We start from the raw sequence: 16,197 nt of genomic DNA on the forward strand, positions 1-16,197 counted from the left end.
AAAAGGCATTTGAAATTTGTACAAATTATTTAACCAGGGTAAAACATTTAAGAAATGAAAACATGTTAAAAGCAACTTTATTATAAAGCTGAAATGACAAATTCGCAACAGGCTGCCGTTAAGTTACAGGAAAATACACAATAACCTCTTTTCACTGCAGCTCATTACTGACAATCTTTTACCAAGTTTGCAAACCTTCCGAAATAGGTTTTCTACCTCCATCAGCATAAACATCGAACTGTCATTACACTTTTTGGTGTTTTGTGGAACGGTCTCTTTCCATTCTCCATTGTTTGGAGGCTGGAAATATGTGGCAAGTGAATGAATGCGCTTGGGGAGCCTAATGAAAGAGCCATTGAAAGTCAGATAAAAAAACAAAACATGACTGGTTGTGTTACGCCACAATAAAATGTAATACATTTGACAACTGAAATTACATACATCTTTATGACTATGTCCAGAGATCGCATTGAATTAATATGTAATTCTATGATTAGGCCCAAACGATGTTTTGGAGCATGCGCAATGTCTACTTTCACCCTTGCTCAACATCAAGTGTCCTGTAGCACTGCTAGTTTTAAGCTAATGATACTTTCGTGGTGATAATTGGATAATTATGTTCTTGATTCTGTGCAGCTTGTGTGATGTGCAGAAATGCATTCTGGGCCAATAAGTCTGTGGCCATATTTCTTTCACACTCACAAATCTGATGGTGTAGCTGCACTGTAAGCAGGACATTACCGGTTGCCTGTGACCAAGACGATATGAGTTTGTCACAGTACAAGATTTGTCAAAGTACAAGATTCTTGACTTATTTCTATACTAGATTCTAATATATCTACTGCTGTACATATCACTCTTAGTATATATTGTGTTAATTGCATTTGGATAATTGTTACAGTGCTATTTGATTGGCTATGCTGTGCCATTTCTTGATTTATTTAAAATTTAAAATGATTGTGTACTGTTTGACATTTTACTGCAGTGTTAAGAGCTACAACGCCCACTACAACATTCTACTAAACTGTGTAGACTATGTGACCATTTATTGATATTGATTAATGTACTGCCTTGTTGAGGGAGCGACCACATAAGTATTTCACTGCACCTTTTATACCTGCTGTACACTGTGTATGTGACGAATAAAAAGTAATTCAAATTCTGATTTGACATGCGCTGTATGCCATGCATGTCTGTTTTCTGCTTTCCCACCACGCGCACCATTGTTTTGGTCAGGGGGATTGGTATAGCATATCTTGTTCACTGCCTGTAATTATTATTATCTTGCATGATGTATGCTCTGGCAGTGAGTTTCCCTGGAGTAGCAGAGCTTAATGCTAAGCCTAATGTACTGCAATCTTCTAATAAATAAATGGTTAACGAATACGTGGTGTTTTCTGTCTAAACTAAAGGCTTCCCTTTTACTATTTCTTTGAAGGGCTGGAGGTTTCAAAAACGAATCTGAAACTGTAATGTGTATGTCAGTAAATCAGCCTTGAGTGTACAGATTTGCTGCCTTCCACGGGGCTCTTTCGGTCCAGAGCGTTTCACCACAATTTACACATGGCATTATTATTTCCTGTCTGTTGTTTGTCTGTCTGCCTCATAATTCACAACTGCAAACCAAAGGTGACTGATCAACATGTTGTGCTCCATCTTCCTTTTCCCACCTGGGGCCTCATTTATAAAAATGCGTTTAGTTTTCAAATGTTAGTGTATGATCAGTTCTTAAAATGTGAGGAAACGCTATTCATACAATATTGATATACATTAATAATGTGTATATCACATTTTCTTAGATTTTGCACGAAACGTCATGGCATAAATGAAATGCGTCTCTGTTAACGTAAATAAACTACAGCCCCCACCAGCCTCAGCGTGAAGGAAGGCGTGGCTTGTACAATATAAACACTACGGTTCCGCTGCTGATCGCTTACACTCGACTTCAAGACAAGCCTTATTCATGTACCTGTTTTTTTTTTTTGGACTTTAAGATCATCTTCTGAAGAGTGGCAAGGCCCTTCAACACTTGAGGTGTTGTTGTGAGTCGCTTGACAGTCCGTCATCTTCTTGCCTTGTTTAGCTCTGCAACGAACCAGGCAGCGCTCCGAACAAAAGCCAGTGAATTTGACATTGCAGATAGCGTACATGCGTTGTTTTTTTATGTATACATTTCAGTAGGCCTACAGTTTTATCGGTGAACAGTTAAACCTTGTCCATAACAATGAATAAATCGAAGTTAGCAATCGGACTTTTTGTCGCAGGTACTCTGACTGCAGTGTTTGGGTTAGTTATTTTATTCGTTGGACCAATCATCATTGACGACCAAATAGTAAAGGTAAGTTATTGAGATTAAAGCTATGGAATGTAGCTTTTTCCTATAGTTTTATACTTATGTTGTAGGGCTACATCTAATGGAAAAGGCTTCGTTTTCTCCTGGCCAGTCACGACTAATGTATAGCGAAGAATGAACTTGACTTATTACTCGTATTTCTCGTTCTTTTTCTACTTATTTGATTTATATTGATATTGATTACTGCATTGTTGGGAAGGCGCAAACAAGCGAGGCATTTTACTGTAGGGCTTAACTATGCTTAATACCTACCACATGGCCACAGTCTGAGATAAATGCCATACATTTGTTTGGAACATTTCCTAGTTCTCTACAAGCCAGAAACTACTCCACTGGTTGCGGTCGATACTTCTGTGGGTGTGATTAAAAAAATAAAATAATAATCTTTCGTGTTTTGCTAAATATAAGGAATTTGAAATTATTTATTCTTAAGTGTATTTGAGCAACTATTTTTTTTACTTTTGAGATTTAAGTAAATATAACATCTAAATTTTACTGAAGTAACTCACTTATCTGTATGACAATTGGCTACTTTTTACACCACTGTGTAGACTAAACACATGCAAGACTTCGGTTGGTGTTGATGACTGTAGACCTCTAGCAGGGTTTCCCAACTGGCGGTGATTTTATTTGACACCCCCAAATTCCCTGAAAGATATAATACTTTGATTTCACTTCTGGACATTACATGACCAAAAGTATGTGGACGCCTGCTCGTCAAACACCATTCCAATATAATGGGTACTAATATGAAGTTGGTCTCCCCTTTGCTGCTATGACAGCCTCTGCTCTTCTGGGAAGGCTTTCCACTAGATGTTGGAACATTGCTGTGAACTTCCATTCGGCTACGAGCATTAGTGAGGTCGCACTGATGTTGGCCGATTAGGCCTGGCTCGCAGTCTGCGTTCCAATTTATTCCAAAGGATAATTGATGGTGGTGAGGGCAGGGCTCTGCACAGGCCAGTCAAGGTCTTCCACACCGATCTCAACAAACAATTTATTTATGGACTTGGCTTTGTGCACCGAATCATAAGAATGTAATTGTGTGTGGTAGCGTTAAGATTTCCTTTACTGGAACTAAGTGGCCTAGCCCGACCCATTAAAAACGACCCCAGACCATTCCTCCTTCACTTAACTTTACAGTTGGCAGTGGCATCGTTCTCCTGGCATCGTCAAAACCCAGACTCGTCCGTCGGACTGCCAGATGGTGAAGCATGATTCATCACTCCAAGGAACGCGTTTCCACTTCTCAGGTGTCCAATGGCAGTGTCTTTACACAACTGCGGTTGACGCTTGGCATTGCTCATGGTAATCTTAAGATTGTGTGCGGCTGCACGACCATGGAGACCAATTTCATGAACCTCCCAACTAACAGTTCTTGAGCTCTCGTTGCTTCCAGAGGCAGTTTGTAACTCCGTAGTGAGTGTTGCAACCGTGGACATGTGATTTTTGCACACTACAGCACTCGGCGGTCCCGTTCTGTGAGCTTGTGTGGCCTTACCACTTCCTGGCTGAGCTGTTGCTTCTAAACGTTTCCACTTCACAACAACAGCACTTATGAGCATCCTATGGCGGTACCACGTTGAAAGTCAATGAGCACTTCAGTAAGGCTGTTCCACTGCCAATGTTTGTCTGTGGAGATTGTGTGCTCGATTTTATACACCGGTTGTTCACAAGTGTGATTGATATAGCCAAATTCTCGTGTGTTATAGATATTTTGTCAAAAAAGTCTACACACAAAAGAATGAAATCAGCGAATGGGTGACTTACACTAGATAGTACAGCCACAAAGTAAAAAAAAAAGGTTCAGTGTACAGTGTAGTAATCTTTACTTTTTATTATACCACCTTGCATCCCACTGCTGGCTTGCTTCTGAAGCTAAGCAGGGTTGGTCCTGGTCAGTCCCTGGATGGGAGACCAGATGCTGCTGGAAGTGGTGTTGGAGGGCCAGCAGGCGGCACCCTTTCCCCTGGTCTAAACAAAAATATCCCAATGCCCCAGGACACTGCCGTGTGTAGGGTGCCGTCTTTCGGATGGTACGTTAAACGGGTGTCCCGACTCTCTGAGGTCATTTAAGATCCCATTGAACTTATTGTAAGAGTAGGGGTGTTAACCCTGGTGTCCTGGCTAAATTCCCAAGCTGTCCCTCATACCATCACGGTCACCCAATCATCCTAAGCTTACAATTGGCTCATTCATCTCCTCTCCCCTGTAACTATTCCCCAGGTCATAACTGTAAATGAGAACGTGTTCTCAGTCAACTTACCTGGTAAAATAACGGCAATAAATGTTTATTTTTATTTGATCTGTTCTTTATATATTGGTTTTGCCCCACAACTTCCTTTTAAATGTTAAGCTAGTTCCTCCTCGATCATTTACCGTTTTATGCCGTGTAATGCATAATCTTCAGCTTTTAAGTTCCTGGTTGTTAAAACTAGAATATATAAATTGTGACCACCTCAAATCAAATTTATTTGTCACATACACATGTTTAGCATATGTTAATGCGAGTGTAGTGAAATGCTTGTGCTTCTAGTTCCGACAATGCAGTAATAACCAACAAGTAATCTTACTAACAAATCCAAAACTACTGTCTTATACACAAGTGTAAGGGGTTAAAGAATATGTACATAAAGATATATGAATGAGTGATGGTACAGAGCAGCATAGGCAAGATACAATAGATGGTATCGAGTACAGTATATACATATGAGATGAGTATGTAAACAAAGTGGCATAGTTAAAGTGGCTAGTGATACATGTATTACATAAAGATGCAGTAGATGATATAGAGTACAGTATATATGTATACATATGAGATGAATAATGTAGGGTATGTAAACATTATATTAGGTAGCATCGTTTAAAGTGTCTAGTGATATATTTTACATTTCCCATCAATTCCCATTATTAAAGTGGCTGGAGTTGAGTCAGTGTGTTGGCAGCAGCCACTCAATGTTAGTGGTGGCTGTTTAACAGTCTGATGGCCTTGAGATAGAAGCTGTTTTTCAGTCTCTCGGTCCCAGCTTTGATGCACCTGTACTGACCTCGCCTTCTGGATGATAGCGGGGTGAACAGGCAGTGGCTCGGGTGGTTGTTTTCCTTGATGATCTTTATGGTCTTCCTGTGACATCGGGTGGTGTAGGTGTCCTGGAGGGCAGGTAGTTTGCCCCCGGTGATACGTTGTGCAGACCTCACTACCCTCTGGAGAGCCTTACGGTTGTGGGCGGAGCAGTTGCCGTACCAGGTGGTGATACAGCCCGCCAGGATGCTCTCGATTGTGCATCTGTAGAATTTTGTGAGTGCTTTTGGTGACAAGCCAAATTTTTCAGCCTCCTGAGGTTGAAGAGGCGCTGCTGCTCCTTCTTCACGATGCTGCCTGTGTGAGTGGACCAATTCAGTTTGTCTGTGACGTGTATGCCGAGGAACTTAAAACTTACTACCCTCTCCACTACTGTTCCATCGATGTGGATAGGGGGGTGTTCCCTCTGCTGTTTCCTGAAGTCCACAATCATCTCCTTAGTTTTGTTGACGTTGAGTGTGAGGTTATTTTCCTGACACCACACTCCGAGGGCCCTCACCTCCTGCCTGTAGGCCGTCTTGTTGTTGGTAATCAAGCCTACCACTGTTGTGTCGTCCGCAAACTTGATGATTGAGTTGGAGGCGTGTGTGGACACGCAGTCGTGGGTGAACGGAGTACATGAGAGGGCTCAGAACGCACCCTTGTGGGGCCCCAGTGTTGAGGATCAGCGGGGTGGAGATGTTGTTGCCTACCCTCACCACCTGGGGGCGGCCCGTCAGGAAGTCCAGTACCCAGTTGCACAGGGCGGGGTCGAGACCCAGGGTCTCGAGCTTGATGACGAGCTTGGAGGGTACTATGGTGTTAAATGCCGAGCTGTAGTCGATGAACAGCATTCTCACATAGGTATTCCTCATGTCCAGCGTAAATGATTGCTATGAACATGCATATTTGAACCAGTGATACTGTCAGATGACATGGAAAATAGAGGTCTTTGGCCACACAGACCAGTGGTGGGTTTGCTCTGGAAATATTGATGCGGAAAATAACCCTCATATCTACTGTAAAATATGGTGGAGGATCTGATACGGGGCTATTTTGCTTTCACTGGTGACGTGACTTCCATTCATGTGATGGCTGCTATTCATTGAATAATTATCTACTCCACTTAAATTGGGTAATTTAATTATCATGTAACAATTAACTCCTTAGGAATCTGGGGCACCGTGGGAAGAGTTTGTTTAATGAGTTACTGTTTCCCAAATTAACTCCAACATAAGTCAATAATTAATTATTTCCTCATATCGGCCTCGCATAATCTGCACAAACCCGAGTCTCACTGATCATTCTGTACCACTCATTGATTTGATTATTTATTAACAAGCTAAATGATAACATACACACACTCGGTATTGATTAGAAACTTAATGACGACAACAGTCCCTAGTGGATTGACACGTGTTACACAAGATGGAGATTTAAAGAGAAGCAACACTTGGATACACTAAGCGTAGTTCACAAAATGTATCTCTAATACCTTGCCCTGAACTGCCGCTCTTATGGTTAAGTATAATGGTTGTATTTACGTGTTGAAGGTCTTTGTTGGGCCGAGGCCTTCGCGGACTGAGTTCCGCTTAGTGAGGCCTTGTTCTCGGGTGTAAACTGTGTAGGCAACCGATGATTTGAAGAGAATAACCGGATGGTCGAGCTTAAATTGACCATAGATGAAAGTACTTTGATTGTTAATTAAGAGGTTCCTTTTGTCTTCAACCTCGTTGCGTTTTGGGGTCGTGACTAATCGTAGACCCCTGCCGCAACGCGTGGTCATCCTAGTCTGTTAATTGTGAACTAAAATGCGTTATACCCTCGGGTAGAAAGGGCCGTTTCCGTCTTGCTAACACGCTCACTGGGTTCCCTGGGGCGTAGCGAGTTACGAGGCAAGGCATCACAATTTACGATCTCGTTTAGATAACTAAAATCAGTCTTATTGTCACAAACGTTCTCGTTCATCTGGATATTTTCTACACAATGTAAAGTATGTAAACATGATACAAACTTAAGTTAGTGTTTGTCATAACGTCTTCATATAACTTTTAATGGCATCACAAAATAGACATTAATTTTCCACAATCCACCTCTTATTACCAGCATTTGGAGGATGATAGAGGTATCTCTTTCTGTCCTCATGTCCATTGTTTAATATTGTAGTTTTAGGCTGTAAACCCCTTCATAAGACACAGACTTTCCAATCTCTCCAACTAGAGCAGAAAGGAATCGTCTGCTGCCTTACAATTTCTGATGGGTTTGAGGTGTGAAACACACACACATCAATCCCCCTCCCTCTGCGGGAGAGTTCTGTAGAGCTGATGCACTGTAACCTGATCCTTTGGATCCTCCCAGGAGTCATGACACTGGTCTTGGCGCCCTTGTTAAGGTCAACGGCATCATTACCTTTACCCAGTACCAGGACATTTTAGCCAAAAACCCAGTAGCCTCTGCCAGGAGGCTGAAACTTGATTGCAATTGGATCTTCTAGCAAGACCACAGCCCCAGGCACACACCAACAAAACCCACAAATAAATGGCTATCTGACCTCACAGATCAACATTTTGCCATGGCCATCAGTCGCTTAACTCTGATCCCCATTTAGAAACCTGTGGTTTGAATTGAAGAGGGCAGTCCATAAGCACAGACAAATGAAATCAAGGATCTGGGAAGATGCATTTGTTTGCATATTCCACAGTCAAATTATATCTGTTTGGTCTTCTTGCGGCCAATTTCGATTCTACAAATGATTTGTAATTATGTATCGGCCCCCTGACTATCCGCTCGAGAAAATAAATTGCTGTCGTCAACGAGCTGCCACAAGGTTATAAACCCCACCTATCTCTACAATTTATTTTCTTAAATCTGGTTTCAAACCTAACCCTAACCACACTGCCTAAGCTTAACAGAAATATAAATTCAAGTTGAAAAATTTTACTGATTTACAGCTCAAAGAAGGAAATCAGTATATTGAAACAAAGTAGTGTATGGATTTCACATAACTGGGTAGGGGCGCCTGAGGGCAATCAAATACGTTTTGCCCCTTAAAGACCTTTATTAATAAAATACTCCACAGCTGTCCTGTGGCTGGTCTCAGACAATCCCGCGTTTGAAGAAGGTGGATATCCTGGACTGGCATAGTTACACGTGGTTTGTGGTTGTGAGACCGGTTGGACTTATTGCCAAATTCTCTAAAATGTTGGAGGCGGGTTATAAACATGGACATTCAAAATTCTCTGGCAACAGCTCTGGTGGACATTCCTGCAGTCAGCATGCCAATTGCATGCTCCCTCAACTTGAGACATCTGTAGCGTTGTGTTGTGACAACTGCATATTTTTAATGGCCTTTTTATTGTCCCCCAGCACAAGGTGCACCTGTGTAATGATCATGCTGTTTAATCAGCTTCTAACTAACAGGAATGTGCACAAATTTGTTTTCATTCATTTTAGGGAAATTAGCTTTTTGTGGTTATGGAACATTTCTGGGCTTTTTTAAAATTTCAGCTCATGAAACATGGGACCAACACGTTACATGTTGCGTTTTTATAATTTTGTTCAGTATATTGTCAATGCACTTGACGCCCTATTACCTAAAATGTATTGTTTCCTATCCTGACATGCAGAAGCCCCAGCCAGCAGGGACCCCTGTGCATTGCATGTTTGGCTTGCCATAGTTTATAGGCCTACGGGTATGTCTTGCTTTCCCAAGATGTTGCTCTGGTTTTTAAGGATGATTCTGCCATAACCAATTCCCCCTTGGGGTTAATGTCACTTTATACTGCTACCACAATCCTTTTATTGCCAACACCGGTTCCAAAGACTCAGCTGGTTGGCATGAAGTACTGGCAGCCACACAGTTATGGGTTTGGTTCCCCTGTGGATCAGGAACACTGAGTATGAGTGTCAACTGCCAGTGATCCCATCCTGCATAGAGGAACAAGCTGTCATACTGAACACCTTTTGTATATGTTATGTACAGTGGAGCAAAAAAGTATTTAGTCAGCCACCAATTGTGCAAGTTCTCCCACTTAAAGATGAGGCCTGTAATTTTCATCATAGGTACACTTCAACTATGACAGACAAAATGAGAAAAAAAAACAATCACATTGGATTTAATGAATTTGCAAATTATGGTGGAAAATAAGTATTTGGTCACCTACAAACAAGCAAGATTTCTGGTTCTCACTGTAACTTCTTCTTTAAGAGGCTCCTCTGTACTCCACTCGTTACCTGTATTAATGGCACCTGTTTGAACTTGTTATCAGTATAAAAGACACCCGTCCACAACCTCAGTCACACTCCAAACTCTACTATGGCCAATCTTTTTAAGTGGGAGAACTTGCACAATTGGTGGCTGACTAAATACTTTTTTGCCCCACTGTATAATAATATGCCTTTTGTCATTGTTCTCTCAGAACTTAGTAATAGACCCTGAGAATGAGTTGTCCTACACCATGTGGAAGGACATCCCTGTCCCCTTCTTCATGTCTGTCTACTTCTTCAACATCCTCAACCCCACCGAATTCCTGGCGGGAGAGAAACCCATGGTGGAGCAGAGAGGACCCTACGTATACAGGTAAGCTTTCATACCTGACCGGCTACGTAACGTAATAAAGAGCAGTGATACTAGCAGGAAGTAGTGTGTGGATTTCTTTTTATTTCTCATCTTATTCAGCTGTTACCATGCAACTGCAACAAATAGCTCAGATTTGCGAGTGCCTTTTTATTTACCCGTTTTCAATTCGTGTGACCCAAAGTTTGGGGAATGCTGCGCTAACCCGTAACTAACATGTTACCTAGCCTAAACCCTTAGCTAGCATTTAACAATTTAACACAAACTTAACCCCTAGCCTAGCTAACATTAGCCATAAATTGGAATAACAACATGTAATGGACACAATTTACTTTAGAATCTCGTGAAAGACAAATTACCACAAGATTTTCTATGATGGTGTGTTGACTGAACTGCTGTACGTTTGGAGAAGGATGCAATTGCATCTGCAGGAACCTCTCGCTTTTATTTCTATTGGTCAATTTAGAGAAAAAGCTAGAACCCCGGTACACAGTTGGGAGGTGGGGAGCCCTACAGTCGGTGGCGGTAATGCACCACAACGTTGGTAAACCCCACAGAAGAGGCGGGAACTGCTTTCTCACAGGTCTGTTAATGATTGCTAGGCAGGTGTTCGATGGGGTGACACCGGTAGACGGTGTTCTTCAGCCCCGAATAACTCATTTTTTGACCCACATTTTAATTGCGTTGACAATCAGTGGAAATCAAGTGCCACACAAACATGAAGATGGTGTGCAGGAACCAATAAGACGCTCGAGGAGGGGGGTTGCCCAAATGACTGTGTCCTGCAATATTTTGTGCCATCAGTTCTTCCCAAACTAGTTTTCTGCTCTGATCCACCAAAATCCTCTGCAATATACAGTGCAATTGGACAATCTAGACTCTTCCCAGAGCTGGCCGCCCGGCCAAACTGAGAAATGAATTGGCCCTGAATGCCAAGTGTCAAGTCTGGAGGAAACATGGCACCATCCCTATGGTGACGGTGGTAGCATCCTGTGGTGGTGATTGTCAGGGGCAGGAACTGGGACACTAGTCCAGATTGAAGAAAGATGAACGGAGAAAAGTACAGGCAGATCCTTGATGAAACCTGCTCAGGACCTCTGACTGGAGCGACAGTTCACCTTCCAAAAGACAACGACCCTAAGCACACAGCCAAGACAACGCAGGAGTAGCTTCGGGACAAGTCTCTGAATGTCTTTGAGTGGCCCAGCCAGAGCCAGGACTTGAACCGGATCTAACATCTCGGGAGAGCCCTGAAAATAACTGTGCCACGACGCTCCCTATCCAACCTGGCAGAGCTTGAGAGGATCCGCAGAGAAGAATGGGAGAAACGCCCCAAATTGAACCCCCTTTCCTTATGGATCTGGCCTGTCTCACCCTGTAACGTATCCAATTGATCTATCCAGTCTCTGTTCTAGGGCTGCACAATTTAATTTTCATCAAAACTGCAATATTGACATGCAATATTCATATTGGAAGAGGTCTACACTGCATGCACACTGCATGCACACTGCATGCATTATTTGGAAATGCTCATCAGCCACATGTAACCCTTTTTTTCTGCTCTTGCGGCTGCTTTCCGCACAAGTCAAGCCCCGCCCCATTTCTCAAGCAGTGCAGTTCCTCCTCGCTGTTAGATTCACCAAGTTTGCATGCTCTTCTGTTAGGTCAAATGCAGTCAGGTTGTTCCAAACATGAACGATGCTGCGTTTTACTTATAAAGAAATCGGCATCGCAATATTTAGTTAAAAATAAATCACTTTTTTTGCCCATATCGTGCAGCCCTACTCTGTTCTCAAACTGATCTTCCTTCTCTCATTACCTTACCTCTCTTTATCCTTGAGTAACTCTGAGAATATCTACCCTGTTCATCTCGGTAAGCGATTTTTAGGAAGCCAGTGTCAGTGGAATGCCCTTTGTGACTTAATAAAATAACCTAAACTGACATGCCCTATCCCTGCAAGTTAACTCTCAATCCCCGTTCTCTGCTTCTTTTCTCTATCAGCTATTCAATCAGATCTCCAGTCGTCTTAACTACGAAGTCTATCAACCCTCTGTTGTAAAGTGTCTCCATTTGCATCTCAGTTGGGAGGTTGACCTGAGGTTGTGTTTTCAGGAAGCGTCTTCAGAAGGAGAACATCACGTTCCATCCCAACCACACAGTGTCGTATCTTGAATACAGGAGCTACTTCTTTGAGCCCAGCATGTCAGTGGGCAACGAGTCGGATGTGGTCACCATCCCTAACATGCTGGTGTTGGTAAGACGGCACTGCTACACACACATACACACTATGAACTGGACTCCTATCTCTTCGGCCCCCCTCATCTCTCCCCCACTTCATCCCCTTTCTCCCATCCTCTGTTCCCTCTGTCTTCCAGGGTGCGGCGGTGATGATGGAAAACATGCCACACGCAGTGCGTCTGTTGCTCAGTGCCACCTTTAAGAGCTTTAAGGAGGGACCCTTCCTAAGCAAGTCTGTAGGGGAGCTGATGTGGGGCTACGACAGCAAGCTGGTGGACTTCCTCAATAAGTGGTTCCCTGGGATGCTGCCCTCCACTGGCAAGTTTGGCCTCTTCTCTGAGGTGAGTGAGCGGGTGGAGGAGATGAGCGCACAATGACCGGAAGTCTACGGGTACAGTAGCATATGCTAGAAACCACCTCGTTCTTCCTTCACACTGCACACGGAGACATTAAAAATGCGATTCACAAGTTCATCTCTACTCTGAGGATGTAGAAAAACAATTGCTCGGATCTCACGGTATCCCTTTAATGCCTGATCTAATTTATTCAAGGCTTCAGTCATGCTTTGAAATTATGTAGTGCGAGGGTAGTTTCCCTATTATGTTAATTCACAGGCAGACCTTAAAGCGCTATTAATACCATGTCAGAAATGTCCAGTTGATCAAGTGTTCGGCTTATCAGCTATCTATCTAAATCTTGTAGTTATCCAAGCCAAATAATGTGCCTCGTGGCCTCATCCCCCTGTAGGTAGTTTAGTGTTGGAACCTAGATGGACATGACCACATCCACACTCCATCCCCAGGGGACGGTTTGAACAGTTTGGGGTCGCATGGGTAGTGAGCAATGACTATGTATGAATGGACAAAGCCATCGCACCTCTCATTCCTACGTAAAGATCTAACTGACTTTGGCTTCAATGCTCTGTTAAGATGCTGTTTTCATGGAGACCTAATGTGCAGATTTGAGTTACTCCTGGAAGTGACTTTGCAGGCTAGCTCAGTGCTGCCCCCTCCATTGAGTAACTCAAGTTCAAGGCTTCAATTGGCATCAAAGTAATCCTTTAACTTCTTCTGTGGGGGGGGGGGTTCTTTTTAATGTATATAAATCTAATCTGTTCAAGAACCTTATCTGGTGTATTAGAAGCAATTATTGGTACCATGATTGTCTTCAAACGTTTTTATTTAGATTGGCCACGAAGATTGGCATTTTTTCCATTCACTCTAATGGGGGGATCTGTTTTCTGTTAACCATGCCTGCAATACTGAGGTCAGCCTTAAACTTTGGCTTCTTTACATTTAAAAAAAATATATTTTAACCTTTTATTTAACTAGGTAAGTCAGTTAAGAACATTCTTATTTATATTGACGAACGCGCTGGGCCAATTGTGCGCCGACCTATGGGACTCCCAAACACGGCCGGTTGTGATACAGCATGGAATCGAACCAGGGTGTCTATAGTGATACCTCTCGCACTGAGATGTAGTGCCTTAGACCGTTGCAGCACTTGGGAGCTTCAACGAGGGGGCAGTCGTTCGCCACTCTTACTACGCTGGTAAATGACTATCCATCCGGACTTGTCACATAGGAAGTATGTGTTTGTGACCCAACCTTCTCAAATAATATATAAGTGCCCCTTATCTACAGCCTGTTTAAGTTGGCTGTCTAGTTTGTTTAGTGACTGGTGACTAGCTAACCCTTCTGTTTTCTCCCATCAGTTCAACAACTCCAACACTGGTATGTTCACCGTCCACACTGGGAAGGATGACATCCGGCTGATTCACAAAGTCAACTCATGGAACGGCTTGACCAAGGTGATGTCTGGAGTTTAGTGATCACACAGCCGTGACCTTTCATCTTTACAGATTTGGTTTGAGAAGGGCAGTTAGAAGCATAGATGAGGGGAAAACAAATCTGGGCCCTTTGTTTTCATGGGGTCCTTTTACAATAGGAAAGGGAGGATACCTAATCCGTTGTACAACTGAATGAATTCAACTGAAATGGGCCCTCGGCATTCAACCCAACCTCTCTGATTCAGTGGTGTGCGGGTGACATCCACGTCATCGGCACCCGGGGAACAGTGGGTTAAATGTCTTGCTCAGGGGCAGGATGACATATTTTTATCTCGTCTGCTCTGGGGTTCGATCCAGCAACCTTTCGGTTACTGGCCCAACGCTCCTACCCACCAGGCTATCTGCCGCTACTGTTATGGAGCGGACCTTTTTCACTTGGTCACATTATTTATTCATCACTGCCACAGTGGTTATGTGTGTATATAGTGCTATTTCTGTGAGTTTTTTATTTCACTTGTCCTACATGTTGGAGCTCGACGCCTAAGATTTTCCCTGTACCCTGCAATCACACCAACAACCCTGTGCATGTGACTATTAAACTCTCTGAATCTGACAGCTAAATGAATATAAAGTTTGACTTTAGTCAAATCCTGAATGTACTTTTTAAACTTTCTTGCTCTAGAGAGCTCAATGTGTAACGGATGTTAACCTTCTCTCTCCAGTTGATATATTGGAATACTCCCCAGTGTAACATGATCAACGGTACAGCAGGACAAATGTGGCCGCCCTTCATGACCAAAGAGTCCACACTGCCGTTCTACAGTCCTGACGCCTGCAGGTACGCACGCTTTCAAACACTCACGTAGCCTAGTGGTTAGAGCGTTGGACCAGTAACCGAAAGGTTGCTGGATCGAATCCCCGAGCTGACGAGGTAAAAATCTGTCGTTCTGCCCCGAGTAAGGCAGTTAACTCACTGTTCCCCGGGAGCCGAAGATGTGCATTATGGCATCCCCCCCGCACCTCTGATTCAGAAGGGTTGGGTTAAATGTGGAAGACACATTTCAGTTGAATGCGTTGTGACTAGGTATCCCCCTTTCCCTCACACACTCTCTATAGGTCTTTGGAGCTGGTGTATCAGCGTGAGGGGATAATGAAAAGGATTCCCCTCTATCGCTTTGTGGCTCCTAAGACTATGTTGGCTAATGGCTCAGACTTCGCTCCCAATGAGGGCTTCTGTCCCTGCAGACAATCTGGCCTCCTCAACGTCAGCAGCTGTAGATCCAGTGAGTACAGATGCATACACCCTCCCCTACGTATTTATTTGGACAGTGGAGCTTAAACTTGAAGTTTGGCTCCAGCGTTTTGAATTTGAGATCAAATGATTCATATCAGGTGACAGTACAGACAGAATGTCACTTATTATTTGAGGGTATTTTCATACATATGTTTTACTGTTTAGACATGAATGCACTATGTATCAAGTTCCATTTGAGGAAGTCATAAGTATTTGGACAAATTCTCTAATAGTGTATTAAAATAGTCAAATGCTTAGTATTTGGTCCCATATTCCTAGGACTCGACGACAACATCAAGCTTGTCACTCTACAAACATGCGATTTGTAGTTTTTTTTGTTTTTGCCTAATAGGAACTGAATGATGACCGGAGTAATTATTTCTAAGTGAGTAGATGTTTCTCAGCATACATTTCGCTGTCGTTTACCCTGTTAGTCATAACCGACATGCCTTGTCTGGTCAACAGACTGGAGGAGGAAGTATGGCGCGCACACACACTGAGGAGCCATGCCGCTGTAGAAACACATTGTAGAAACACTTGGGCATGAGACGACAACACGAGTCATTACACACTTATGTTCCCAATAGCGCCCCATAGAACATCACATCTCAAGATCACATGAGCACTTGGCACCGAGTTGTAGGTTTTAGAAATGCCCACATACTATAGGAATGTTTTGTATAAATCATGATTCAATGTCAAGGGGATATTTTAAACCAGTGATGGGCAACTTTGATAGGAGTGGGGGCCACAATCTGAACTCATCATGATGGGTCACAGTGGTCTGCATATCTGTAGACAAATTCGGTCAGAGCTGGCCTTAGCCCTTTTGGGTCCCTAAGTGAAATTCTGTTGGTCCCCCGCACCCCACCTTGAGAGCAAAAT

General features: G+C 43.1%; 1 protein-coding gene across 7 annotated transcripts in view; it reads left to right on the plus strand.

Annotated features, from left to right (window-relative positions):
* The first annotated feature begins 1,891 nt into the window (after nt 1-1,891).
* LOC135544577 (scavenger receptor class B member 1-like) overlaps nt 1,892-16,197 on the plus strand; it is a 31,852-nt gene continuing 17,546 nt past the window's right edge. For 4 of the 7 annotated variants that reach the window (XR_010456350.1, XM_064972301.1, XM_064972302.1 and 1 more), the window contains exons 1-7: nt 1,892-2,338; nt 9,833-9,993; nt 12,104-12,245; nt 12,367-12,570; nt 13,944-14,039; nt 14,741-14,856; nt 15,135-15,301. Coding sequence is in view for 5 of the 7 variants with exons in the window: in XM_064972301.1 (XP_064828373.1) it covers nt 2,225-2,338; nt 9,833-9,993; nt 12,104-12,245; nt 12,367-12,570; nt 13,944-14,039; nt 14,741-14,856; nt 15,135-15,301 (1,000 nt within the window). In the remaining 2 variants the exon portion in view is untranslated. The remainder of the gene's footprint in view (nt 2,339-9,832; nt 9,994-12,103; nt 12,246-12,366; nt 12,571-13,943; nt 14,040-14,740; nt 14,857-15,134; nt 15,302-16,197) is intronic. The other 3 variants (XR_010456351.1, XM_064972304.1, XM_064972305.1) reach the window with 1 other exon arrangement.

Source organism: Oncorhynchus masou, chromosome 8, assembly GCF_036934945.1.
Source record: "Oncorhynchus masou masou isolate Uvic2021 chromosome 8, UVic_Omas_1.1, whole genome shotgun sequence".
Taxonomy (NCBI): Eukaryota; Metazoa; Chordata; class Actinopteri; order Salmoniformes; family Salmonidae; genus Oncorhynchus; species Oncorhynchus masou.